The sequence below is a fragment of the Nelusetta ayraudi genome, unplaced genomic scaffold (genome assembly GCF_046127955.1).
Source record: "Nelusetta ayraudi isolate G7.1 ecotype Tasmania unplaced genomic scaffold, CSIRO-AGI_Nayr_v1 ptg000003l, whole genome shotgun sequence".
Lineage (NCBI taxonomy): Eukaryota > Metazoa > Chordata > Actinopteri > Tetraodontiformes > Monacanthidae > Nelusetta > Nelusetta ayraudi.
Window position 1 is genome coordinate 2,187,976 of NW_027466053.1, and position 24,525 is coordinate 2,212,500.

The 24,525-nt window shown below is 50.8% G+C and overlaps 4 protein-coding genes across 4 annotated transcripts in view; 3 read left to right on the plus strand and 1 right to left on the minus strand.

Moving 5' to 3' along the window:
* The first annotated feature begins 135 nt into the window (after positions 1-135).
* Positions 136-10,427, plus strand: thbs3a (thrombospondin 3a). The gene is made up of 23 exons (XM_076028475.1): positions 136-830; positions 1,483-1,689; positions 2,393-2,646; positions 2,753-2,855; positions 3,094-3,120; positions 3,216-3,298; positions 3,373-3,424; positions 3,967-4,115; positions 4,816-4,953; positions 5,053-5,127; positions 5,687-5,839; positions 6,064-6,174; positions 6,300-6,407; positions 6,801-6,960; positions 7,045-7,163; positions 7,261-7,313; positions 7,412-7,593; positions 7,736-7,914; positions 8,519-8,567; positions 8,645-8,841; positions 9,148-9,320; positions 9,416-9,555; positions 9,656-10,427. The coding sequence occupies exons 1-23, from the start codon at positions 743-745 to the stop codon at positions 9,715-9,717; spliced, it is 2,862 nt and encodes a 953-aa protein (XP_075884590.1). The 5' UTR covers positions 136-742; the 3' UTR covers positions 9,718-10,427.
* Positions 10,428-11,527: 1,100 nt separating this feature from the next.
* On the plus strand, positions 11,528-16,002 carry hjv (hemojuvelin BMP co-receptor). The gene is made up of 5 exons (XM_076028681.1): positions 11,528-11,664; positions 11,788-11,915; positions 13,502-13,597; positions 13,684-14,207; positions 15,063-16,002. The coding sequence occupies exons 3-5, from the start codon at positions 13,516-13,518 to the stop codon at positions 15,693-15,695; spliced, it is 1,239 nt and encodes a 412-aa protein (XP_075884796.1). The 5' UTR covers positions 11,528-11,664; positions 11,788-11,915; positions 13,502-13,515; the 3' UTR covers positions 15,696-16,002.
* Positions 16,003-17,741: 1,739 nt separating this feature from the next.
* LOC142890768 (uncharacterized) lies at positions 17,742-21,241 on the plus strand. The gene is made up of 5 exons (XM_076030023.1): positions 17,742-17,922; positions 19,032-19,177; positions 20,114-20,176; positions 20,266-20,397; positions 20,848-21,241. Exons 1-5 carry the CDS (start codon positions 17,808-17,810, stop codon positions 20,998-21,000), a joined length of 609 nt encoding a protein of 202 aa, XP_075886138.1. The 5' UTR covers positions 17,742-17,807; the 3' UTR covers positions 21,001-21,241.
* An 887-nt stretch (positions 21,242-22,128) lies between these two features.
* LOC142890002 (CD82 antigen) overlaps positions 22,129-24,525 on the minus strand; it is an 8,180-nt gene continuing 5,783 nt past the window's right edge. The window contains exons 6-8 of the mRNA XM_076028734.1: positions 22,934-23,107; positions 22,706-22,789; positions 22,129-22,618 (exon numbers count right to left, since the gene is read on the minus strand). Of these exons, the coding sequence (XP_075884849.1) occupies positions 22,364-22,618; positions 22,706-22,789; positions 22,934-23,107 (513 nt within the window). The 3' untranslated portion in view covers positions 22,129-22,363. The remainder of the gene's footprint in view (positions 22,619-22,705; positions 22,790-22,933; positions 23,108-24,525) is intronic.

Sequence of the window (24,525 nt, forward strand, 5' to 3'; positions counted from 1 at the left end):
GTGGCTCGTCGTCAGTGTTGCTTCTGCTGACTCTGCAGTGTGACGTCAGTCAGCACAGGGCCACCCACACCTGTCCCTCACTGGAGGCACGTTTGTATGTGTGTGTGTGTGTGTGAGAGAGAGAGAGAGAGAGAGAGAGAGAGAGAACTTCGCCACTACTGGGTGCAGTTCCGCCCTTGGCCTGCAGGGGAGACTCACCTCCTGTACGGCAGCGGCAGCAGCAGGTTTCCAGGGTGCCTGTCCCTTTAAGGAGGTGACTATAGACCACTAGGAACCTGCAGCTGCACATATTTTTACATTTACAAGCTCGTTTTAACTGTTGCCGGCCGACTGGAGCCGCGTTCACACATTGCAGCACGCACACACACCTGTTGGCTCACCTGAGTGGGCTTCTGAGCCACGCCCACCGAGAGACGGCCCAGCCCCCTCCTGCTCCTCATCCTCAGTGGAAGAAGCAGCAGTTCGGGTCCGGATGTGTACAGTCTGGAAACGGCCGACGACTCTCGGCTCTTTCCGTCATTAACCGCAGCAGGAGGCTCTCTCCCCCCGCTTTCCCTCTCTCTCTCTCTCTCTCTCTCTCTCTCTCTCTCTCTCTCTCTCTCTCTCTCTCTCTCTCTCTCTCTCTCTCTCAGTGGTTCTCCGCCTCGGTCGGTCCACCAGTCTCGCAGCTTGCCTACCGCTCCGGAGCCGCTCCTCTCGGACCCTCCTTCTCCTCCCTGGTTCCGCTCCGTCTGACTCTCTAATGGGCTGGAGCGCCTCGGTTCCGCTTCTCCTGGCCGTCCTGGGTGTCGCGCTGGCGGCGGGGGCTCCGGACGGACCTGGCATCCAAGGTAGGCTCGTCTGCCTGTTTGTCTGTCTGCCTGTCTGTCCGACTGTCGGCGGAGAAACTTCACCGACTGATACTTGGAACAAGTTTTAGAAAGTCGGATTATCATTTCAGAACTTAGTTTGAAGTTCGAGAGAACCGGTTCGCATCATCCAGTCATCTGGACCGGAATCAGAGGGTCCTTCCGGTACCGGTCCGCTGCTATGCTGGGTTCAGCGGCGGAGGCAACCCACCGGACTCACCTGTTTGTTGTTGTTGTTTATGTTTACCTGCCGACGTCATAAACAGCCGTCTGCTGTGATTGGAGCAACGCTCTGCCATAGGAAGTGACTTTCGCTCTTCTTCCTTGATTGTCACTCTGACGTCACTCCGTCCTCTATTACAGCCCGTTCATTCCCCCAAAGTTGAGGACAGTTCTGGATCTTTTAGGAATCTGTCACTGGTGTTTATCCAATCAGACGCTGCTTCCCTGCTCCCTATATCTTTAGCCCCGCCCCAAGGCCATCAACCAATCACAGCCTTCAAATATGTTAAATAGATACAAATATTTCAGTCTATTTAAACATGTTGCATAAAAGTATGAGAGCCCTGCGCTGCTTCCTGATTGGTTCAATGATCAGTTGTGTTGATGCTGCTTGTGTCTGTGCTCCCCCTAGTGGTGGATGTGCTGGGCCTCCAGGACTCCAAGCAGAGCGTGGCCGCCGTGGAGAAGCTGGCAGGCGCTCTGAGCACGCTCAGTGATGTCTATGTGGTGTCCACCTTGCGGCTGCCGGCCAAGATGGGCGGAGTCCTGATGGGCGTGTACAGCAAACAGGACAACAGGAAGTACCTGGAGGTGGCCGTCATGGGCAAGATCAACAAAGGTGCTGGAGAAGTTGTGAGCGGTGGAGGTGATGAGGTCATCACTGGAGTAACCCAGTGATGACCTCATCACTGCTCGGCCCCTCCCACTGTGTTTCACCTCCTCGTCCTTCTCTTCTGTTCTCCTCCTCTTGGTTCCACTCCTCTTCCTCCTCCTTCTCCTCCTCTGCCTCCTCTTCCTGTTTGTCTCCGCCCCTCCCTCCCTCTCCTTGTGAGACCCTGTGTGTGTGTTGTCTCTTGCGTTTCCATTGGAGATGTTGTGCCTCTGTGGTTGCAGCACGACTCTGGAAACTCTGACGTGTTTCCCTGGAACTGAGTAGCAGAGCGACTCCTCTGCTCCTCCCGGGGGAGGGGTTTCCTGAGCAGAGAGCTGATTGGTTTGCGGACACTCTGCTCAGGAAACCCCTCCCCTACCCACCCCAATGTGGATGGCCCCAGAGCATGCTGGGAGATTCTCCCTGTGAACACAGGGCTGTGTGTCTGACTGCAGAAAAGCAGCTTTACCCTGCTGGTCCCGCCCCCAACACTGATGTCAATTAAACAGATGTGATGCCACCGCTGCCCCGCCTCTATTCTTCTTCACCTGAATCACTAACGTATCTCCTCCTCCTCTTGCCTCCCCCTCCTGGCTTCTGCCCTTGACTCCTCCCTCTCATGGCTCCTCCTCCTCCCGACTCCTCCCCCTAATGGCTCCTCCCCCTGCAGTGCTGGTGCGGTACGTGCGGGCCGATGGGAAGATCCACACCGTCAACCTGCAGAACGCCAACCTGTCGGACGGCCGCGCCCACTCCATCATCCTGAGAGTGGGCGGGCTCCAGCGCAGCCACGTCAACATGGAGCTCTACGTCAACTGCCGATTGGCCGACTCCAGCCAGGGCCTGCCGCCATTAGTCCCCTTGCCCAGGGAGGCGGACATGGTGGAGCTCCGTCACGGCCAGAAGGCCTACAGCCGCCTGCAGGTGGGGGCAGGGGGTACTTCCTGGTTCCTGGTGTCTCACTCTCGCTCAATCACTCTCGCTTAATCACTCTCTCTCTCACTGCGTGTGGCTTCTGTGTCTCTGCCAGGGAGCGGTAGAGTCCCTCAGGCTGGCACTAGGGGGCAGCGTCGCCAACGCCGGCGCTCTGACCGCCTGTCCGTTCCAGGGAGACTCGTCAACCTCCAACTCAGGTGAGTGGAGATTCCTCCTCTGATTGGCTGCCTTGGCCCTCATTCTGGCCCCGTCACTCAGTCACGGCTCTGAGCCCCTCCTCCACATCCCTCCGCCATGTCAACTGAGGTCAAATGAAGGACACTGAGGGGGGTCACTGTGGGGTGGGGCCTCATGGCTGGCAGCGTCTGATTGGTGCAATGTGTGATCGGCTGGTCGTGTCTGGCCCAGTAATGACTGCAGGTCTCTCGTCCACAGTGAGCGGGGACGTCAACTCCATCCTGGGTGAGTCTCCACACACACACACACACACACACACAATGCTCTCGTTGTGACCGCTCAGCAGGCAGCCGCTAATTACCCCCCCCCCCCCCCGTCAGGTGATCACACCAAGGCTCTGATTGGTCAGCTAATCATCTTCAACCAGATCCTGGGAGAACTGCGGCAGGACATCCGGGAGCAGGTGAGCCACAGCCCGGGCCAATCAGAGACAGGCTTTGGGAAGGTGGGTGGGGCTTACCTGTGTCCTGTGTGCAGGTGAAGGAGATGGCTCTGATCAGGAACAGCATCCTGGAGTGCCAGGTGTGCGGTGAGTCCCCCCCTCCCCCTCTGTCTGCTGCCGTCAGTCTCTGAGGACCGGAGTGAGAACCGTCTGCCTGTCTGCCTGTCTTACTGTCTGTCTGTCTGTCTGCCTGCCTGCCTGCCTGCCTGTCTGTCCATCCCACTGTCTGCCTGTCCTACTGTCTGTCTGCCTGCCTGCCTGTTCATCTGTCTGTCTGTCTGCCTGCCTGCCTGCCCCACTGTCTGTCTGTCCTACTGTCTGCCTGTCTGTCTGCCTGCCTGCCTGCCTGCCTGCCTGCCTGTCTGTCTGTCCTACTGTCCTACTGTCTGCCTGTCTGTTTGCCTGCCTGCCTGTTCATCTGTCTGTCTGTCTGCCTGCCTGCCTGCCTGCCTGCCTGTTCATCTGTCTGTCTGTCCGACTGTCTGCCTGCCTGCCTGCCTGCCTGTTCATCTGTCTGTCTGTCCTACTGTCTGTCTGCCTGCCTGCCTGTTCATCTGTCTGTCTGTCCAACTGTCTGCCTGAATGTCTGTCTGTCCTACTGTCCTACTGTCGGCCTGTCTGTCTGCCAGGTTTCCACGAGCCTCGCTCCCGCTGCTCCCCCAACCCCTGCTACAGGGGCGTGGCCTGCAGCGAGAGCCTGCAGTACCCTGGCTTCACCTGCGGGCCGTGCCCTCCAGGAACCAGCGGCAACGGGACGCACTGCCAGGACATCGACGAGGTGACACACTGCAATACAACGACAGCAACAACAATGCATGTCTGGAGCAGAGGTGGCAAAAGTATTCACGTTTTGTACTAAAGTAAAAGTATAGATAAATACTTTGGTAAAAGTAAAAGTACAGATTCAACTGCTTTACTCAAGTAAAAGTTACAAAGTTCAGGTTTTGAAAAGTAAAAATGCTTTTTTTGCCGTTCATGAAACAAGACATTGGTTGATAATTTTGCGAGAAACTGTGATAGAATAATCTGGACTAAATGAACTAGAGGTCAGAGGTCTTGGTGAACATCTGGATCATTTTAAACAGCTTTGCTACTCTTAATACAATAGTTTTTGTGCTGCTGTTTTCAAACAGCAGCACAAAAACATTTTTAACAGTCTTTGGTCTGACTCGGCCGGTGGATCGAACCCACAACCTACCAGTCTCATGGCAAACACTCTACCACTAGACCACTGAGCTTGTTCATTTTTATGGTCTATGATATGAAGTCAAAGTTAAAAGCATGCTTTTCCAATGTAAGGAGTAGAAAGTACAGGTATTTGTGTACAAATGTAAGGGTCAAAGTAAAAAGTCTTCAGAAAAAAAAATTCTCAAGCAAAGTACAGTATACCTGAAAAATCTACTCCAGTTCACCTCCACCTCCACCTCCAGTCTGGGGGAGCGTTGGGTTGTAACACTGCGCCCTCTGCTGTGTGTCAGTGTGAACTGCAGCCCTGTTTCTCTCCTGCTGGCTGTGTGAACACTGTGGGAGGGTTCAGCTGCCAGCCCTGTCCTCCGGGCCTGTGGGGGGCGCCGTTCTCTGGGACCGGTATGGACTTTGCCAAGATGCACCGACAGGTCAGACAGACGCGTTTAAGGAAGGAAGGAAAGATGAACGCCCCCTTGTGGACTGCAGGAGTAGAAGTTGATATGGTTCTCCTCTGTCTGGTGTCGCAGGAGTGCGTCGACATTGACGAGTGCCTGGAGCTCGCCGGCGCCTGCGTGGCAAACTCAGTGTGCGTCAACACAGTGGTGAGTATATTTTATCCATCCATCCATCCATCCATCCATTTTCAATACCTGCTTCTTCCTGAATTCAGAGTGTGGGGGGTCTGCTGGAGCCTCTACCAGCGGCCACTGGGTGAAGGCAGGGTGACACCCTGGACCAGTGGCCACTTTATTAGGACCACATAGAGACACACAACCACTCACACTCACACGCACACCTACGGACAATCTAGAGTTTCCCATTGACCTCACATGCATATGTTTAGAGTGTGGGAGGAAGCTGGAGAACCTGGAGAGAAGCCAGCAGACACAGGGAGAACATGCAAACTACCACACAGAAAGGCCCCAGGCAGGGAATTGAGCCCACAACCTTCTTGCTGTGAGGCGGCAGTGTTAACCACTGAAGCACTATTTCTATTTGATTTATTTATTTGTTTATTTAAGGATCTGCATTCATTTTCACAATGTGAGGACGATTCTTGATGGGGTCCACACAAGAATGAGATTAAAATGATTACAAATCATGCGGTGGCGCCCCCCCTGGCTGCCTGAGCAGGAACTACAGTCTGCTGTCGTCCCTCAGGGTTCCTACAAGTGTGGCGCCTGCAAGCCCGGTTTCCTCGGCAACCAGACGTCGGGCTGCTTCCCCAGGAAGTCATGTGATGCGCTGACCTTTAACCCCTGCGACAGCAACGCCCACTGCACCAACGAACGGAACGGGGAGGTGGCCTGCAGGGTGAGTGGCCAACTGCTGGGAGAAGCGAAGTCTTGGGGTGTGTGTGTGTTTACTGTTTTAGCTCTTGACTGCCCCCAAACAGTCTGCCTGCTGCAACTTCAATTCTCTGTACTTTATGTTGCTGTCACAAGGTCGTGGATCCTGCTGGTAAATGAGGCCTGACTTGACCTGTGTGTGTGTGTGTGTGTGTGTGTGTGTGTGTGTGTGCGCATGCGTGTGCACAGTGCAACGTGGGCTGGGCTGGCAATGGCCACACCTGTGGCGTGGACACGGACATCGACGGCTACCCGGACCGCTCGCTGCCCTGCATGGACAACGACAAGCACTGTAACCAGGTGGGCGGAGTCAGCCACCATCACTGCACCATGTGACATCATCGTGTGATGTCATCATCATCATCATCATCATCATCATCATCATCATCATCGTCCGAGTGACCCCGGTGTCTCCGACCCTTCAGGACAACTGCAAGTACACGCCCAACTCTGGGCAGGAGGATGCCGACGGGGACGGCGTGGGCGACCAGTGCGACGAGGACGCCGACGGCGACGGCATCAAGAACGTGGAGGTGAGACAGCTGGTTGGCCAGCTGGTTGGTCAGCTAATCATAGTGGCGGGCCATCAGGGCCAGCAAGGCTTCTCTGCTGGCCTAAACATACTTAGAAAAGTACATTTTCCCACAAATATGATTCTAAACTTATTCTCCATAGTTGCTATTTCACATCATATAATATCCACTAGGTGGCATTGCTTTAGACTGTTGGCTGTCAGTGAACGCACCACCGTAAGTCGTGACAGCCAATCAGATCTGGAGTCTGCGATGTCGACACCAGCGAGCTGCTTTACGCTGAGCTTCACATGAACACTGTCCTGCGTGAAATGCCCGGCCCGCCAATGGCTGATGGGTGCCATCAGAGCGGGAAGTCACATGTCCCGTGTCCCTCCTCCCCCCACCACTCAGGATAACTGCCGCCTGGTCCCCAACAAGGACCAGCAGAACTCGGACAGCGACTCGTTCGGCGACGCCTGCGACAACTGTCCCAACGTCCCCAACAGCGAGCAGCGGGACACCGACAGCAACGGCCAGGGCGACGCCTGCGACCAGGACATCGACGGCGACGGTCAGAGACCCCGCCCTCGTCTCGTCTTCTCGCAGCATTACCACAGCACAATGCTAACGTGCAACAACGTGTGTGTGTCTCTAGGGATCCCCAACGTCCTGGACAACTGTCCCAAGGTCCCCAACCCCATGCAGACGGACAGAGACAAGGACGGAGTGGGAGACGCCTGCGACAGCTGCCCGGAGCTCAGCAACCCCATGCAGGTAGCTGCAGTTCCACCCAACCACCAGCAGGAGTGTCCCCGCTCCTCTCAACCAGTCTGTCTGTCTGTCTGTCTTTCCCCACCCTCCCCCCTCCCAGACGGACGTGGACAACGACTTGGTGGGAGACGTCTGTGACACCAACCATGACACGTACGTCCCTCTCTGTCTCTCTTACACACACACACACACAGATACCCGCTCAGACACCCAGCAGGGACTCTGTGCTGACCTCCGTCCTAACCCTGCAGGGACGGGGACGGCCACCAGGATAGCAGGGACAACTGTCCAGACATCCCCAACAGTTCCCAGCTGGATTCGGACAACGACGGTCTGGGAGACGACTGCGACCACGACGACGATAACGACGGCGTCCTTGACGACTACGACAACTGCCGACTCATCGTCAACCCCAACCAGAAGGACTCTGATGGTGAGGCAACAGCCCCCCAATCTATCTACTGTATCTATCTATCTATCTATCTATCGATCTATCTATCTACAGCTCCCTCTGCTGGCGAGCTGGAATTTCCGAACCCCTGACCTGTGCTGACCTGTCTTGTGTGTCACTTTAGCCAATGGCGTGGGAGATGTGTGTGAGAACGACTTTGACAATGACGCAGTCCTGGACTGGATGGACGTGTGTCCTGAGAGCGCCGAGGTCACCCTGACAGACTTCCGGGCCTACCAGACCGTGATCCTGGACCCAGAGGGCGATGCCCAGATCGACCCCAACTGGGTGGTTCTGAACCAGGTGAGCTGCGGTGCTGGTGCCTGACAGCAGGGGGCAGAACACTCTGGCCTCTCGGATGTTTCTGCTGGTTCCTCAAACTCAGCACAGCCACTAAGCGGAAATGATTCACCTACAGTTCAGTGATTCATAACAGGTTTCAGGTCCAGAATCAGGAGCTGTAATTTTCATCTGTCTCACTGGATCATTCTGAACACTGCCTTACCACTGACTAGACCCCTACCACTGACTGGACCTAGCCCTGGTCCCTGCCCTGGCATTGCTCCTGGTCTCCGGTTCCAGCCATAGGCCTGGTCCCCGTCCAGGTCTCGGTCCTAGTCCTTGATCACAGTCCCGGTCGTTAGTCTTTGTCCCAGTCACAAACCTGGTCCTGGTTCCAGAGTTGGTCTTTGGTCTTGTTTCCAGTCACAGACATGGTCCTATTTCCAGACTTAGTCCTTGGTGTTGGTCCCAGTTCCAATCTTGATTTCAGTCGCAGAACTATCCTAGGTCCTGGTCTAAGGCCCTAGGCCTGTTCTTGGTTGTGGTCTCAATCCTGGTCCTGGTTCACGCCCTGGCCTTGATCCCGATCCTGGTCCCACTCACCTGTCTCCCGTGTCGTCCTCAGGGGATGGAGATCGTGCAGACGATGAACAGTGACCCGGGTCTGGCTGTGGGTAGGTGTGGTGACCAGTCGCCCTCAGTGATCCTTGTTCCGCTGGACCTGCTGACCCGCTCCGCCTCCTACCGGCAGGGTACACCGCCTTCAACGGGGTCGACTTCGAGGGGACGTTCCACGTGAACACGGTGACGGACGACGACTACGCCGGCTTCATCTTCGGCTACCAGGACTCGTCCAGCTTCTACGTGGTGATGTGGAAGCAGACGGAGCAGACCTACTGGCAGTCCATCCCCTTCAAGGCCATGGCCACGCCCGCCCTGCAGCTCAAGGTCAGCCCTGCGCTGCCACCTGGTGGCCCCAGACCACCCTCTTTCCTTTGCCTTTCCAGAAGCACCCCCGATCCACACCCAAAGCGCCTGCGGCACGTCTGCAGTGCTTTCGCAGCTCTGCAGCAGACTGCAGCCGTTAAAGTCAGTGTGCGTGTTTCCACCAGGGGGCAGTGCAGACACGTTTCAGAAGCGTCCCAGAATCGTGAAATCGTCTGCGACACTCTGGAAAAATACTGTGGCGGTTCTATTTGTCACACTTTACACGTGTGAATCAGCCTTCCGGGCCGGTGATGTCGCCCCCTTCAGGCGGTGAAGTCCCGGACGGGGCCGGGGGAGTTCCTGAGGAACGCTCTGTGGCACAGCGGCGACACCACCGGCGAGGTCACGCTACTGTGGAAGGACCCCCGTAACGTCGGCTGGAAGGACCGCACCTCGTACCGCTGGCAGCTCAGCCACCGGCCCCAGGTGGGCTACATGAGGTGGGTCAGGACCCAACTGGGACCCACTCCGGGTCGGGACCTGGAGGCGGAGTATCATCTCTTGGTTTGTAACACAGCGCGACTGGCCATTTCAGGGTGAAGCTGTTTGAGGGCGCCGACCTGGTGGCCGACTCGGGAGTTGTCATTGACACGAGCATGAGAGGAGGACGGCTGGGCGTCTTCTGCTTCTCCCAGGAGAACATCATCTGGTCCAACCTGCGCTACAGGTGTAACGGTATGCTGTGGCACACACACACAGACACGTGCACACACACACACGCATACACACACATACTCATATTTGGCAGCGGAGGTGACATTGTGTTGTGTTGCAGACACGGTTCCTGAGGACTTCCAGGCTCATCGGAAACAAGTGATGATGCACATCCACGTCTGACTTCCCTACACACACACACACACACACACACACACACACACACACACACACACACCAAAAGTCTTGGAAAACAACACAGCTCCAGCAGGTGGCGCCTTTGAGGTGCGTTTGAGTCGTTGTCTTTCCACAGACCAGCAAGTTCATTTTGTCACTGTAGTTTAAACAAAAAACATCGGAGAGAGAAAACGGACGGCTCAGCCCAGTCTCTGTCTGTCTGTCTGTCCAGTATGATGGGACCAGGTGGGACTTGTTCAAAACCATTGAAACGCAGCTCAGACTTGATCCACAGTTTTCCGTCCAGTTTTTTCTGGGACGCGGGCAGGCGGCGCTGGTGGCTGACATTGACAAAAAAGCTTCAGCCTTTGGTCACATGACGTGTCGACCCAGGTGTGGCACTACAGCGGCAGCCAGCGGTTGGATGCAGGTTGGCCCCTCCCCCACTGGTTGGTTCAGTCAGCGTCACACCACAGGAAGGAGGATTTAACCGTGAACTGTTCCTTTAACATTAACGAGGAGTTTCTTACTGTATGTCCACTTGAATTCATCCAAATGGAAAAAAATGTATCAATGTGTCTAATATGATTGTGTTGACATGTGATAAGCTAACGCGCTGATGCTACAGTGTCTCTCTCTTTCTGTTTCTCTCTATCTTTCAACTGTAAACATGTTTGTTGAAAAAGAATAAAAACTTCCTGTTTCCTAAAATCTGATTGGGTCTCATCGTCTCAGCTCCTCAGTGCGTTAGGAACGCTAACACCATGCTAACATGCTAACGTCAAACAGGAGCGCCGTAACTTTTTCACGCCTCTTACACGTAGCTAAAGTAATTAGCTGATCTCACTGGTGTCCAGTAGGGGGCAACTCTTCTGGTTTCGGACCGTGTCAGATGATTGACAGGTCACAGTTCAAAGCCTCGCCTACTCTGGTGCTTTGCAGTGTCACTGGTTAAAGGGCTGCGTGCGTGTGTGCGTGCGTGTTCATAATTTTTAGTTCTTGACTGGCCCCTACAGTCTACCTGCTGGAACTTCAATTATCCGCACTTAATGTTGTCATGACAACAATGATGACCGATTCCACTGATCATTTCAGTCAACATGTGGGCTAACACCAGACCAACACTGCACGCTGGGGCTGTTTTCAGGTGTGTGTGTGTGTGTGTGTGTGTGTGTGTGTGTGTGTGTGTGTCTGTGAAGACAGTTGTGTTGCAGCAGCTGAGGTTTTATTTAGACACTGAAAGATCCGAGTCAGCTGTGCACCGTCTGTCTGTCTGTCAGATTGTCTGGGGATGAGCTGGCAACATGCTGCACATTCAGGCTTGGCATGCCATCATTTTCAGTTAAATTAATTTTTTTTTAATTTTATGAAGTTGTTGTTTTGAAAATGGTTCAAAACAGCTAGCAAAGCTGCAAAATGTTAAAGATACTGGTTCTGTTTTGTAGTGTTTTTTCTTTGGCATATTCAGCCTTGATCTTGTCTCAAGCGCGATGCTCTTTAGTCTTGAGAAGGTCTTGGTCTTGATTTGTACGGTCTTTACTACAACACTAGCGTTCTGTCAGCGCAAACCCTATAGTGCTAGCAGTTTCGGCGGTGGGCGGGTCCAGTGAATATGAAGAAGAAGAAGAATTATTTTCACTAATGACCACGAGTGTGGGAGTGTACTGTCTGACCTCAGGTCGGCCCAAGCCCCCCTTTATTAGGGTTAGCTCCGGTGCTAACAGATGCTAACTGCACAGTCTGTGTATGTGTGTGTGTGCAACTTTAAGTGGGCAACTGGTGGTTATATTTAGTTTCAACACACACACACACACACACACTCACACACACACACACGGTGGTAAAGGTCAGCTGACTGCAGCAGCGGCGCTCCAGCTCTGCGACGCAGCGACACTCTGCTCCTCTGAAACCGGACCAGAACCAGAACCAGAGCAGAAACAGGAACCTTTTCAGGTGAGTCCCAGGGTGGAAAGTTGATGGAATTGGCGGGCGGGAATCTGATCTAACATGATGACGAAATCGCTTTGTGAGTGTTGTCAGATCAGCTGATCGGCTGACTCCCCTGCGCCCCGACAGTAAGCCCCGCCCCCTGCCACCCAGCTGTTTGTCCCGTGACAAAAACAAACAGACGAGGGTCCAGAGTTCCAGAGCACCTGGACCAAAGATGGCCTGAGGAGAACTCACCTGCTCGCTCTCTCTCAATGGTAAATGTCCTCAACGTCCTTGTCTGTCCTGCAGGGGGCGCCAGCGGGCCACTGCTGACAGCAGCTGATGGGAGGAGGGGAGGTGGGAGGGGCTGCAGCGGTTGTTGAGGCAAAATGCACAAGGCACAACAAGAAGCAGTTCACTGTTTCAGCACTGCCCCCTGCTGGCTCTCAGGAGGCACTACACCATAGCCGTCAAACTCTGGCCCGTGAAGCCGATACAAAATCACTATTAGGCTGTGTCTCAATTCAGGTGCTGCGCCCTTGAAGTGCGCATTTTGGAAGGAAGTTGCGTCATAGCACTGCGCGAAGGCTTGTCCCAATTCCCGAGGGTGCTTAGGACACTGAAAATGCACCCTCGGAAATACGCACTAGTTTTAGCCGATTCCAAGGATGCACCGTTACTATCCTCCGCGCACTTGGGTATCCCATGATGCTTTGCGTGCTGCTGCAAAGCATCGTGGGATCCTGGGAAGTCAGCTGAAATTAGCGGCATGTACTGGTTAAGACACAACATATAAATTTAAATATTGAAGTTTCACATAAAGTATCCAGTTTTTAACGTAGGATTTTATTTATTTGATCATCCAACGCCATCGTTAGATGGCGAACCAATGGTTAGCTTGATACTATAAAAACGTCACTTCCGGGGTTGGCCAGCCGGAGGGAACGGCGGTGACGAAACGAGGAAATACGCTGAAGGCTAGACCGTCCCGTGTGGTTACCGGGGAGGCGGGGTTTGGTCCGTCCTTCTAGGCTGGAAGTCTAAGAACGCTTCCTTCAGACGGAGGACACTCGGTCTTAAGGGTGCAGAACCTGAATTGAGACACAGCCTGAGAGCTGCCGCTATAATACAGCACCGCTAATACTACAAATCCCAGAATGCTCTGCTGGTATTTTGGCCTGTCAATCAGGACAGGACGTTAATCGAAGGATATTATTATTATGACTTCATTAGTTTGTTGTTGTTATTTATTTAAAAAAATGTATTATCGGCCAGCGGAAAAAGGTTACTATTGAAATTTAAATCAGAAGGCTGAAAATAAAAATGAGCCATATGATTTTTATTTTATTTATTTTGTAGTGTTTTTCAAATATGAAATTGGATTTTGCATGTGTGCAACATGAAGTTATCTATTGTATAGTATGAAGCTTTGCTTTGTTCCATATTCAGCTTGCTTGGCTCCATACAGCGGGTTCACTGTTCAATCTGGAGGAAGATCCAATAGAAATCAGTGCTGGACCGAGACTTTGTCCCAGTTTGACCTTTTGACCTGTTAAGGCTTGTGGTCGAACCTTTGCAGCTAACGTTGCCTGGGCTTAGCTCTTCTTAGCAAAGCACGGCGTATTTAATCACGACTGGACACACACTAGTGTTTTACAGAAAGAACAGAAGAAGAGCTTCACCTCCGTCCATGGAGGTTTTCAACAAGTGTTCCCCCATGTGTCTTAACATGACCCCACAGAGTGTTTGACTTTGACCCCTCTGCACTTCACAGTTCACGCTCCATACTTTTCTTTTTTCAGCCAAGGCTTTGTTGTTGTTTCTGGTCCTGGTTCTGGTTCTCATCGTGTTGCACTTCCAGGGTCCGGCCCGCTGATGGCGCCCCAATGCTCGGCCTCGGCGTGGAAACGCTCCATCCTGCTGGTGGTGCTGCTGGTCCAGCTGAGTCCTCTTGAAGGTAACAGGAAGTGCTCATCAAAAATAAACACGTGACGTCACAAGCAGGAAGTGACCTCAGAGTTTGACCTCCTGCCCCGTCCTCAGTAGGAGCTTCCTGCCGAATCCTGAGGTGCAACTCAGAGTTTGTGGCGGCGACGCTGGACCTGGGCGGCGCCGGAGGAGTGGGTGGGGCTGCAGGGGGCGGGGCTGGAGGGGGCGGGGCTGCGGGCTACTGCAGCGCCCTGCGCTCCTACGCCCTGTGCACCAGGCGGATGGGGAGGGCGTGCCGAGGCGACCTGGCCTACCACTCGGCCGTGCAGGGCATCGAGGACCTGCTGCTCCAGAACCGCTGCCCCCGGGCCGGGCCCACCAGCCAGCCCCGCCCCCTGGCCTCTGAGGACGGCTGCCCGTTCCAGCAGGGGCTCCTCGCTGCTGCCGCCAACACTGGCCGCCCGCTGGAGTACCTGCACTGCGGCGTGTTCGGTGACCCTCACGTCCGAACCTTCAGCGATGATTTCCACAGTTGCGCTGTGCAGGGGGCGTGGCCTCTCATCGACAACGACTTCCTGTATGTACAGGCCACTAGCTCGCCGGTTAGGGCGGGGTCGCACGCCACTGCCTTGACCAAGGTGAGCGTATCACACACACACACAGGCTAGGCCCCTTCCACCAGTGGCTAGTTAGCTTTTAGCTGCTGCAGCAAAACCTGACCTGTGCGGCCAGACTGAGGCGTTAGCTCTGCGCCTAGCGTTAGCTCAGTGTCTCTCAACCACTGGGCCGCGGCCCACTAGTGCAGCCACCTGGTCAAGTGCAATGAAAAAAGAGCAAACTGAACTTCAGATCGCGCAGAAGAGAGCAGCTCAGCTCGTCTTGTACTCGGGTGTTCAGTGAGGAAGGGCGTTGACCAAATGCATTGTGATCTTGCCTGGATGGAAATAGAATCAGAGATTAACACACGGGGGGGGGCTGAATGGAGTGTGAGTGGAGGGTAATTGAATATATAATTCATATATGTAAAATGTAATGTATTATATGATGTATTTATATAATGTGACATTTATGTGTCTGCTTTTGATCCATATGGACCCCAGGAAGATTAGCTGGCGTTCTGCGTCCGCTAATGGGGACCCAAAATAAAGCTAAACTAAACTAATTAACCGTCAGATAATATCAGGTGTGCCGTAAAAAAAAAGATCCAGTTTCACTTGATTTGTCTAAAAAAATAACAACATTCCATTGTGGAGTGATGGTGCTTTAAAAGGAATGTGAGACTGGCTCAAACAAAGTTAAAAAAAAGCCGCTAACGCTAGCTGACTAGCATTCCAGCAGGGCTCAGATCTTGGTGCTAACACATTAGCTCCTGTTAGCGACGCAACATTCTGTCTTTTGCGTCTCCATTCCGTCCTTGGTGCGGACGGACGTCTGACCTGCAGCTCACTGATTGGCCGATTGGCTCTGCTCTCGCTCCCCCCCCCCAACCGCAGATCACCGTCATCTTCAAGGGTTGGCGGCAGTGCGTTGACGAGCAGCTGTACCAGGCCGAGCTGGACCACGTTCCCGCCGCTTTCGCCGACGGCTCGGTGGCGAGCGGCGAGCGGCGCCTGACAGTGCGGACGCAAAGCGCCGGGCGCCACGCCGAGATCCGGGCGGCGCACATCGACACGCTGCTGGTGGTGCGTCAGAGCGGGCGCTCGCTAGGCCTGTCGGTGCGGGTGCCGCGCGCCGTGGTGGAGGCCTTTGGCGCCGCCCAGGACCTGCAGCTGTGCGTGTGGGGCTGCCCCACCTCCCAGAGGCTCAGCACGCCCACGCCATTGCCCAGTGGGGGCGGGGCCTCGGCAGGCGCCCGGGCCCACTGCACCGCCCTACTGCCCATCCCGGACATCTACCAGCAGGCCTGCGTCTTCGACCTGCTGGCCGCCGGCGACTTTAACGCCAGTCTGGCCGCCGTCGCCGCCCTGCAGGACGCCAGGACCACCGCATCTAGCACGCACACGCTTCACCTAATGCCCCCCCGGACCACTGCCGGGACCCAGGGAGCGCCGCCGCCGCCGCCACGCCTCCTGTGGCTGCTGCTGTTGGCTCTGCTGGGGAGCCTGATGGTGGAAGGCGGAGCCTGAGGGGACGTCACCATCATCTCAGGATCTGAGAAGAACTGAGATACACAATGAGGAGACCAAACAAATCTGAAATTAAAGGAGGGGGACACGGGGTGCAGTGGTGAGCACTGTGGCCTCACAGCAAGAGGGTTGTGGGTTCGATTCCGGGCCTGGGACCTTTCTGTCAGGGGTTTTGCATGGATTCTCTCCAGGTTCTCCAGCTTCCTCCCACACTCCAAAAACATGCATGTGAGGTCAATTGGAGACTCTAAATTGACTGTCGTGTGTGTGTGTGTGTGTGTGTGTGTGTGTGTGTGTGTGTGTGTGTGAGTGAATGGTTGTGTGTCTCTAGCGTCCCTAATAAAGTGGCCACTGGTCCAGGGTGTCACCCTGGGGAGAGGCTCCAGCAGACCCCCTGGACCCTGAGAGCAGGAGGAAGCTGTTTTTGGAAATGGATGGATGGAATTAAAGCACCTCGACGTCACGATGTGCACGCCGAGGCTTCACAGTCATAATTGCAGCGAAAGTGTTGCGAAATAAGGCGGAGCCATTAAACAGAATCACAGAAAAACATCACATGGTTCCGGTTCTTTTCAGTTGACGTCTCCCGACTTCCTGCATTTACAGAATTTGCTGAGCTGATGATCCTTGTCTAAAACTCCACCTCCACATCCAAGTGTGGTCAATCTGCCATTTTTATTTGTATTTTTTTTTCTCTGTTTGGTTTTCACTCATGATTATTATTAAAGTTTTGTTTCTAGTGTTTGTATAAAAAAAATAATGAATTGCTAGCGCTAGTCCTCATACAGGAACGGAGGCAGAGAGCGAGTGAGGGAGAGGCTGATACAGGAAGTGGAAACAGGAAGTGGGCGGAAGCCAAAAGTGCTCTGACTGCAACTTTTTCAATTTCTTTTTTTATTGTCCAACAGAACAATAGAATGTCATTCACATATCGTGAGAGTGAATAACAAACAACAACATCAATGTGTGTGTGTGTATCATTTGAAACTGAAAATCTTTAGTGTAATACAAAATAATAAATACTATAATTATCAGACAAAAAAAATTGGTCTGATAATTATAGTATTCCCCACACGCACACACACACACTCTCGCATGCGCACAAACGCACTCATTATGTCATCTCACATGTGTCGACTACTGCAGAATCTGCTGAGCAACCATAGGAACCCCCCCTTCCCCTTACAAGGATTTTACCTCACCTCCTGTGACGCAAACCCAGTGACGGTTGTGTTTCTATGAAAGTTTTACCACGTTTTCACTGGAAGCAACGGCGGAAAAAAATTATCCTTTCCTGTTGACGAGGGCACGTCAATATTCTCAGAAGCTAGTATGGGCAGGTCAGCGGGAGGAGGTGGAGCCACAACAGGAAATGACCTCGCCAGGTCAAGGTGGATGAAGGAGAGCAGGACAGACAGCAGGTGCAACCACTTCCTCTCAGCACCAGCAGGGGGCTCAAACCCGCTGATCACGTCAGCCAAATGGTGCTAGCAGTCAGGAAAATGCTGAATCAGAATCAGAAGCCTTTATTGTTATTGTAAGAGAGCATACAACAAAATTTGAGGTAGGACACCTGCTTGGTGTTTCAAGAATGTAGAAATATGATAACATCCATCTTCTATACCCGCTTATTCCTATTCAGGGTCAAGGGGGTCTGCTGGAGCCTCTCCCAGCTCTCTTAGGGCGAAGGCAGGGTGACACCCTGGACAAGTCGCCAGTTCATCGCAGGGCCACATAGAGACAAACAACCATTCACACTCACATGCACACCTACGGACAATTTAGAGTGTTCAGTTGACTGTGGGAGGAAGCCGGAGAACCCATGCAGACACAGGGAGAACATGCAAACTCCACACAGAAAGGTCCGGAGCCCGGAATCAAAACCACAACCTTCTTGCTGTGAGGCAGCAACCACGTGTCGCCTAGACAGGTTATTGTACAGTGAATTGCCATCCAGGGATTAATAAATCATTCTGAACTTGAACTGAACTGAACTGAACTGAGACATACAGGTTGTCGTTCAGATTTGTCACAATCTGTTTTTTGTGTGTGTGTGTGTGTGTGTGTGTGTGTGTGTGTGTGTGTGCAAGTGGTGACATCAGTGAGTCAGTGATGTGTTGTTTCCTGGGATTAAGAATCTGTCCATATATATGTTTGAGTTGCAAAGCTGCATCTCAGAATCTCAGCATAGCATCTCAGAAGAGTCGCAGGATGAAGTTCAGCATTGGTGAGTGACCAAGTCGTGATGGGCTTCTTCTTCTTCTTCTCCTTCTTCTTCTTCTGCTCCTGAATATAATAATAATAATAATAATAATAATAATAATAATAATAATAATAATAATAATAATAACAATAGTAATAATATGAACTGTTGTACAGAAGTGAAGTACTCTGGCATGCACAGAAGTTTCACCTGTGTGAGGATTTTTTATTGGACAATGCCAAATTCTGAAGAGAACAGAGACAACTTTTTTCTCTAATAAAGGAGATCAATAATAGAAGATGAATTTTCTGTACTGAACGAAACATTTATTGCAGCATCACTGCATCTCCAGTCAGACAAAAAAAATGTGTAAACTTTTTTTTCCTGAGAACAAAATACAAAAAAAAATCCTTATTGACCAGAAAAACAACAAGGAACATTTGGCCGCATTTACAGCTGAGGTAGTGTGTGTGTGTGTGTGTGTGTGTGTGTGTGTGTGTGTGTGTGTGTGTGTGTGTGTGAAGACAGTTGTGTTGCAGCAGTTGAGGTTTTATTTAGACACTGAAAGATGCGAGTCAGCTGTCTGTCTGTCTGTCTGTCTGTCAGATTGTCTGGGGATGAGCTGGAGACGCGCGTCTTTCAGTTAACTCCTGTGATACATCTGGACGCATCAGCCAATCCCATCCATCCATCCATCCATCCATCCACATATGTGTGACATATAGAGACACACAACCATTCGCACTCACCCACACACACACACACACACACACACACACTTGGAATTAAATTTGTGACCTTCTTGTTGTGAGGCACTGCGCCACCATGTGGCCCCGTAATGTTAAATAATGACAATCTACAAAAGAAAGATTTATTATGAACCTTGTTCCACCACCTCCATTTTGTCTCCATCTTGTGTTTCAATCTCTGGGGAAGATGATTTTTGGTCTGTCTGGGTTTTTCTGACTGCAGTACCTCCAGTGGCCATAGGAGAAAAATTGCCAGTCCAATATTTGGTTATATTAGTACATCCCACGGTGCGCACTCGAAGTGCTCGCGCGTGGACTACAATGCTGCTATTTCATCCAGCAACAAGTGACAAGCCCCTCCCCCTCCTCATCCTGTTGTTGCAGTGTGTGCCGTGTGCGTGTGCTGCCCCCTGCTGCTGCTGCTGTGGCCAGAGCTTGCAGAAGGGCGTGCACTGGGCCTGAGCGACATGTTGCGGGTCAGCAAAAAACTGCAGGGGGCTCTGGCCCAAGTCCAGGAGGAGATGAGCAAGGTGAGGCAACGAGCGAATGAAGCTCATTGTGTCTTCGTGAGGTCTTAGAAGCAAGTTTTACTCAGACATCTTCCGAGAAAAACCAGCTCCAAAGTCCATTCAGCAGAAACAAAGTCGTTGTTTTCCACAATATTCCAAGTGAGAGCTCCAAATGGAATGGCAAAAAAAAAAATGGTTTACAAACTATTTAAAAACCTTCTTTTAAGACAATTACTTTGTACCCACGGTGGTTTCAATATGTCCATTTGTAGAAAAGGTAAAAAAAAAAAAAACTTAAGAGTCGAAATGTCCAGAGAGAAAAGGTCTAATTGTATGTCCACGGATTCCAGAAAGGCACAAGATGGCAAAAAGATACAACAGATGATAGAATTGTTTAAACCGATTCAAAAAGCGACTCCAAAAACAAAACAAATTGAAAACCATTTCCCGGCCGGCGTGTCCGATTCCAATATTCACTGCATGAACAACATCCAATCTGGCCTTTTGTCAGCCATCAAGCTTGCACTGGTGTGTTAGAATCTTTTATGTGATACCAAAAACTGTGAGTCGAGGTCAGTCATGAACGTGATGACTTGACTTAAAGGGAAATAAAAAAAAATAAACCAATCAATCAATCAATCAATGAAATAAATATAAAATTGCTCCTACATTATTATTAGCCTTTTTTCTTTTAGAGCAGACACCTGGCTGATTGAAGACGTGATGTTCGTACCTGGACAGGTGTTTCCATGACACTGTAGCGAAATACTGCACCTCTCGATGGATACATGTGAAAAACCACCTGATGAGAGCGTCAAAACCTTTTAGCCATATTTGAGAGGTTCTTCCAAGTTGACCACTTTTTATGGCCATATTTAGATTTCGCGCAATTCTAGGCTTGATGGAAACGCAGCTGCAGACACACACACCCTGACCCTGTGACATGTCTCTTGACAGACTGCCGCTCTGAGTCACCTGCTGCCCTCTCAATGCACTGGAAGCATGGCTCCGCTGCAACAGGTAGGCCCCGCCCACACCCGCTGCACCTGCGGCTGCATGTGCTGCACCTGTAGCTCGCCACCCACCGCCACCGCTGTCTTCCTGTTCAGACCGATGTGGTGCTCCAGAACCTGTCGCAGCTGCGCTCCTGCTCCCTGCAGCTGCTCCAGGTGGACTTCTCGCAGTTGTCACCGAGCCTGTGTCACGTGATCCGGCTGAGCCAAGACCTGGCGGAGCACCTGGTGAGTGTCTGTGCTCTGATTGGACGGAACGGGAGCAGGGGGAGGGATTTAGTCCAGCCAAACTGTGTGTGTGTGTGTGTGTGTGTGTGTGTGTGTTTTAGATTCAACTTTATTGTCCTTTCATGTTACAAGTACAGAGCAACGAAATGCAGTCAGCATCCAACCAGAACGCTTAGCAGTCAATTAAATACAAATGTACAGTATATACACATTATTTATATATATATATATATATATATATATATATACATATATATACAAATGTACAGTATATACACATTATATATATGTATGTATATATATATATATATATATATATATACATACAAACTGTTGCTGACGCTGCTGGTGACTCCTGTAGCGCCTCCCAGAGGGCAGGAGGCCAGACAGTCTGTGTGCTGCCTGGTAGGAGTCCTTCATGTGTGTGTGTGTGTGTGTGTGTGTGTCCAGTCCTCCACTGTGGACCCCACCGACTGTCCATCCTCGCCGCCTCCACCCCGGGACTACGACGCAGTGAGGAGCTCCATGGAGTGTTTTTCCTGCTGGATGCAGCAGGTGGAGCTGGTGCACAGTGCACTCACACACATCCAGAGGGCAACATGACAGGGTCCAACATGGCAGCCCATTCATTTCCCATCATGTCTCAGTAACTCAATAGATGATTTATTATCAACCCCATTTCAGGTCAATGGTCAACAGTTTATGATTTGTATTATTGTATTATTTGTATTGTTATTTTTCTATGGGGAAAAGTGCTGGGAATTTTACCTGCAGTACCTCGAGAGGCCACTGAAAAAGTCGCTGCACAGTCATATTGTCAGTCTGGCTGTTACTGGAATTGGCTGGTCCTCCTGTCATGTGACTTTCACACATAAGTTCATCACAGCTGATAGCCAATGAGTTTCTTTCCATTCCACTTCCTTAAATCACAGCGCCTCTGCTTGAAGAAAGACTGACTTCCCCCCATCTATGTTCATTATTTATTTTTATTTCTTCCCCCCAGCGATGTTCATTATTTATTTTATTTAAGGTCACTGTCAATCATCTTTTATTTATTAAAGCCTCTTGACCACAGCCAAAGTTGTCTGGAGATTCTTGACACCATCAGAGAGAAAATCAGCTGCTCCTCCTGAACAATGCCAAGAAAGAAAAACTGCACAGCAGTGAAAATTAACAATGTTTTTCTAATATTTGGTAACATTTAAATGCAGCACTGCTAATGTTTTTGTACTGGAACAAACAATATTTTTGATTAGAACTTTATTTATTTTAAATGCAGTTTTCTACTTTTCAACCTCTTTAGTTTTCTTTTCCACTGATTAAAACCAATGACAATAGAAGGGCACCACTCTCAGGCTGTAAGGGGAACTACAGGTTGGGTCACCTCATCTTTTAGTACAAACATGTTGCTGTAAATATTATTCAAATCCCCACGGCCCCTGGTGATGACCTGCAGTAGCAGAACTCAAAACTCTCACAGTAGTCTTGATTGGTATTGATTATAAAAACAAAATAAAAGCAATATTTCTAAAATTTCGATTTCGACCTGCGATTTGCAGGTGTTTCCATTGAATGGTGTGAAGGTCATAAGCCGTATTTTACTTTACTTTGAGGAGGATGGAGGTACAAAACATTTTGCGTTTCACTGGTCAGTGGTCACATGACTCCGTACGTCACGTCTGCTGACGTGTCAATGTGAAAAAAGTGTTTCCATGACACTTTTGAAATGTTCCTCTCTATGGATCTGTGTGAAAAACCACCTCATGAGAGCATCAACACCTTTCAGCCGTATTTGAGAGTTTTTTTCTGAGTTGAGCTGTTTCCATCACCAGTTTTTATTGCCATATTTAGGTTTTGCACAATTCTAGGGGCCATGGAAACAGCCACAGTCTATGTTGTCATTGTCACCATTGTCCTTGAGTGATTGTCTTCATGTGATTGGTTAGTTGGGCTACCCTAGGCTAGGCTAGCCCTGCTGCTGATGGTCGGAGAGGAAGTGCTGCGGGCCGTTCTCAGGGAGGCGCTCATCAGTGGCGCTGTGGCCGTCTGGGCTGAGGTCATCATCATTCGCCAGCTGTCCATGGGGGGCGTGGTCCACTGAGTCGCTGTCACTGAGGGTCTCGTCCAGGGGGGCGTGGTCTGAGTCGTCCCGTAAAGTTTTGCGAGCTGCTCTCTTGTGGAAGCCTTGATAGAGACACACACTGAAGACTAACTGCAACACCTGCAGGGACCACAGGGGGAGAGGTAGTGTGAAGGTAGCGCCCTCTGGTGACCGCTGAGGCCATCACAGCCTAGGATTCATTTTTACCTGGATTAAGATTAGACCAAAATCCATGCCGATAATTGTCAGAATGTTTTGATTCAGCCAATCATGGAGCAGCGTCTCACAACCCTGAAACAACATCAAGAGTGTGAAAAAGAGACAAGTGAAAAAAAAACCCTGCAAAACCTGCAACTTGTGTGTGTGTGTGTGTGTGTGTGTGTGTGTGTGTGTGTGTGTGCGTGTGTGCGTGTGTGCGTGTGTGTGTTGCAGTACCTGCATGTACAGCAAGAGGGTGTTGTTTGCCGCAGAGCACCTGGACGAGTCAAACACGGGCTGAGTAGAGTTGAAACAGGAACAAGGAAAAACGTCCAGACTGCTCTGGCTGAGGTTCTGGATGTATTTGTTCCTCAGCCAATCAGAGGGTCCTGTCCGGCCACAGCACCGCCCCTGCCGACCGTCAATCAATTCATTAATCATCTGATCTGTTCTGATCACATCAGATCAGATCACTGTCATTCACAATGATCAGTGACACTTAAGGTCCTTACACACGAATTTGTTAGGCGAATATTCACATTTTTTTTAAAGCCTATTGAAGTCAATGGCAGCGTACACACCGGCAGCGAATGTTCGCAGAGCGAAAACACAATGGATATTTTTTCGCTCCAGTGTGGAATTATTCGCAGGCGAAAAGGCGAATACTGGACTTCTGACCAATCAGAAATGATGTTGGACGGTCGATGACGATGATGGAAAGGCAGCCACAGACACACACACCCTGACCCTGTGACATGTCTCTTGACAGACTGCTGCCCTCTCAATGCACTGGAAGCATGGCTCCGCTGACACAGACAGGTCGTGGTGTAGAAAGCGGTGTTTCGCTTTACGCACGTAAAACAAAACTTCTCGGTCGCCAAACAAAATTCCTATCTTTTATTCTTTGGTTTAAATCTGTTGGGAAAAGCTTTCTGAACGATAAAAACATCCAAAGGAAAACTAAAAACATCTTTTATGGCAACAGGAACTTCAACAACGTGGTCAAAAGACGCTTTATTACCGCCGCTTCTTCTTCATCTTCCACCTGCGCCGCCGCGTATTCACCTGACCTATAGATCCACCTGACGCACACAACACGCCCTCTCAAGACACAAAAAACTAACAATAATAATAATAATATAGTATAATAATTTTAGCAATACAATAAGCAGAAAACACATGTCCACTATAAACTAAGGTAGTCGGCGTACGAAAGTCATTAATTTAACGGCTGCAACACCTCTCTCAAGAACAATATTAGGTGAACCCAAATACTTCTGTTCTGTCTTTTTTGATTCAACCATCACCAGGACATCATCACTTGAGGATGGAGTCCACTCCATTTGTTTCTCCTTCAGTGGGACAGAAAGAGCCCCGCACTTCAGTCGCTTAGCCAATTTCTACGGAAGAGGATTAGGGCCACAAGAAGAGAAAAAAATATTACAGGAAGGAGATTTTTTTTTAAGTTTTCATTTCGACTTTATTCACGAAATTTCGAGAAAAAAGACAAAATTTTGTGAATAAAGTTAAAATTTCGAGATCAATGATAAATCAATTAATGACATTCGCACACCTTTGTCAGCTGACAACATGTCTTCTGTGGAACAACTTGTGAGACTTTACTTCAGAATTGGTTTTAGTAACAAGGAAATCCCTGCACCTCTAGCACACAGACACAGCGTGACAATAAGTGTTCGGACATTGAAAAGACTGTCGAACTTTGCGTCTGTTCAGACGAAAAAACCAGACGAGCTTGGAAGAGGTTGCCGCATTCATCCAGAACGAGATAGCTGGAAATGGGCAGATGCAAGGCTATCGCTGATTACACC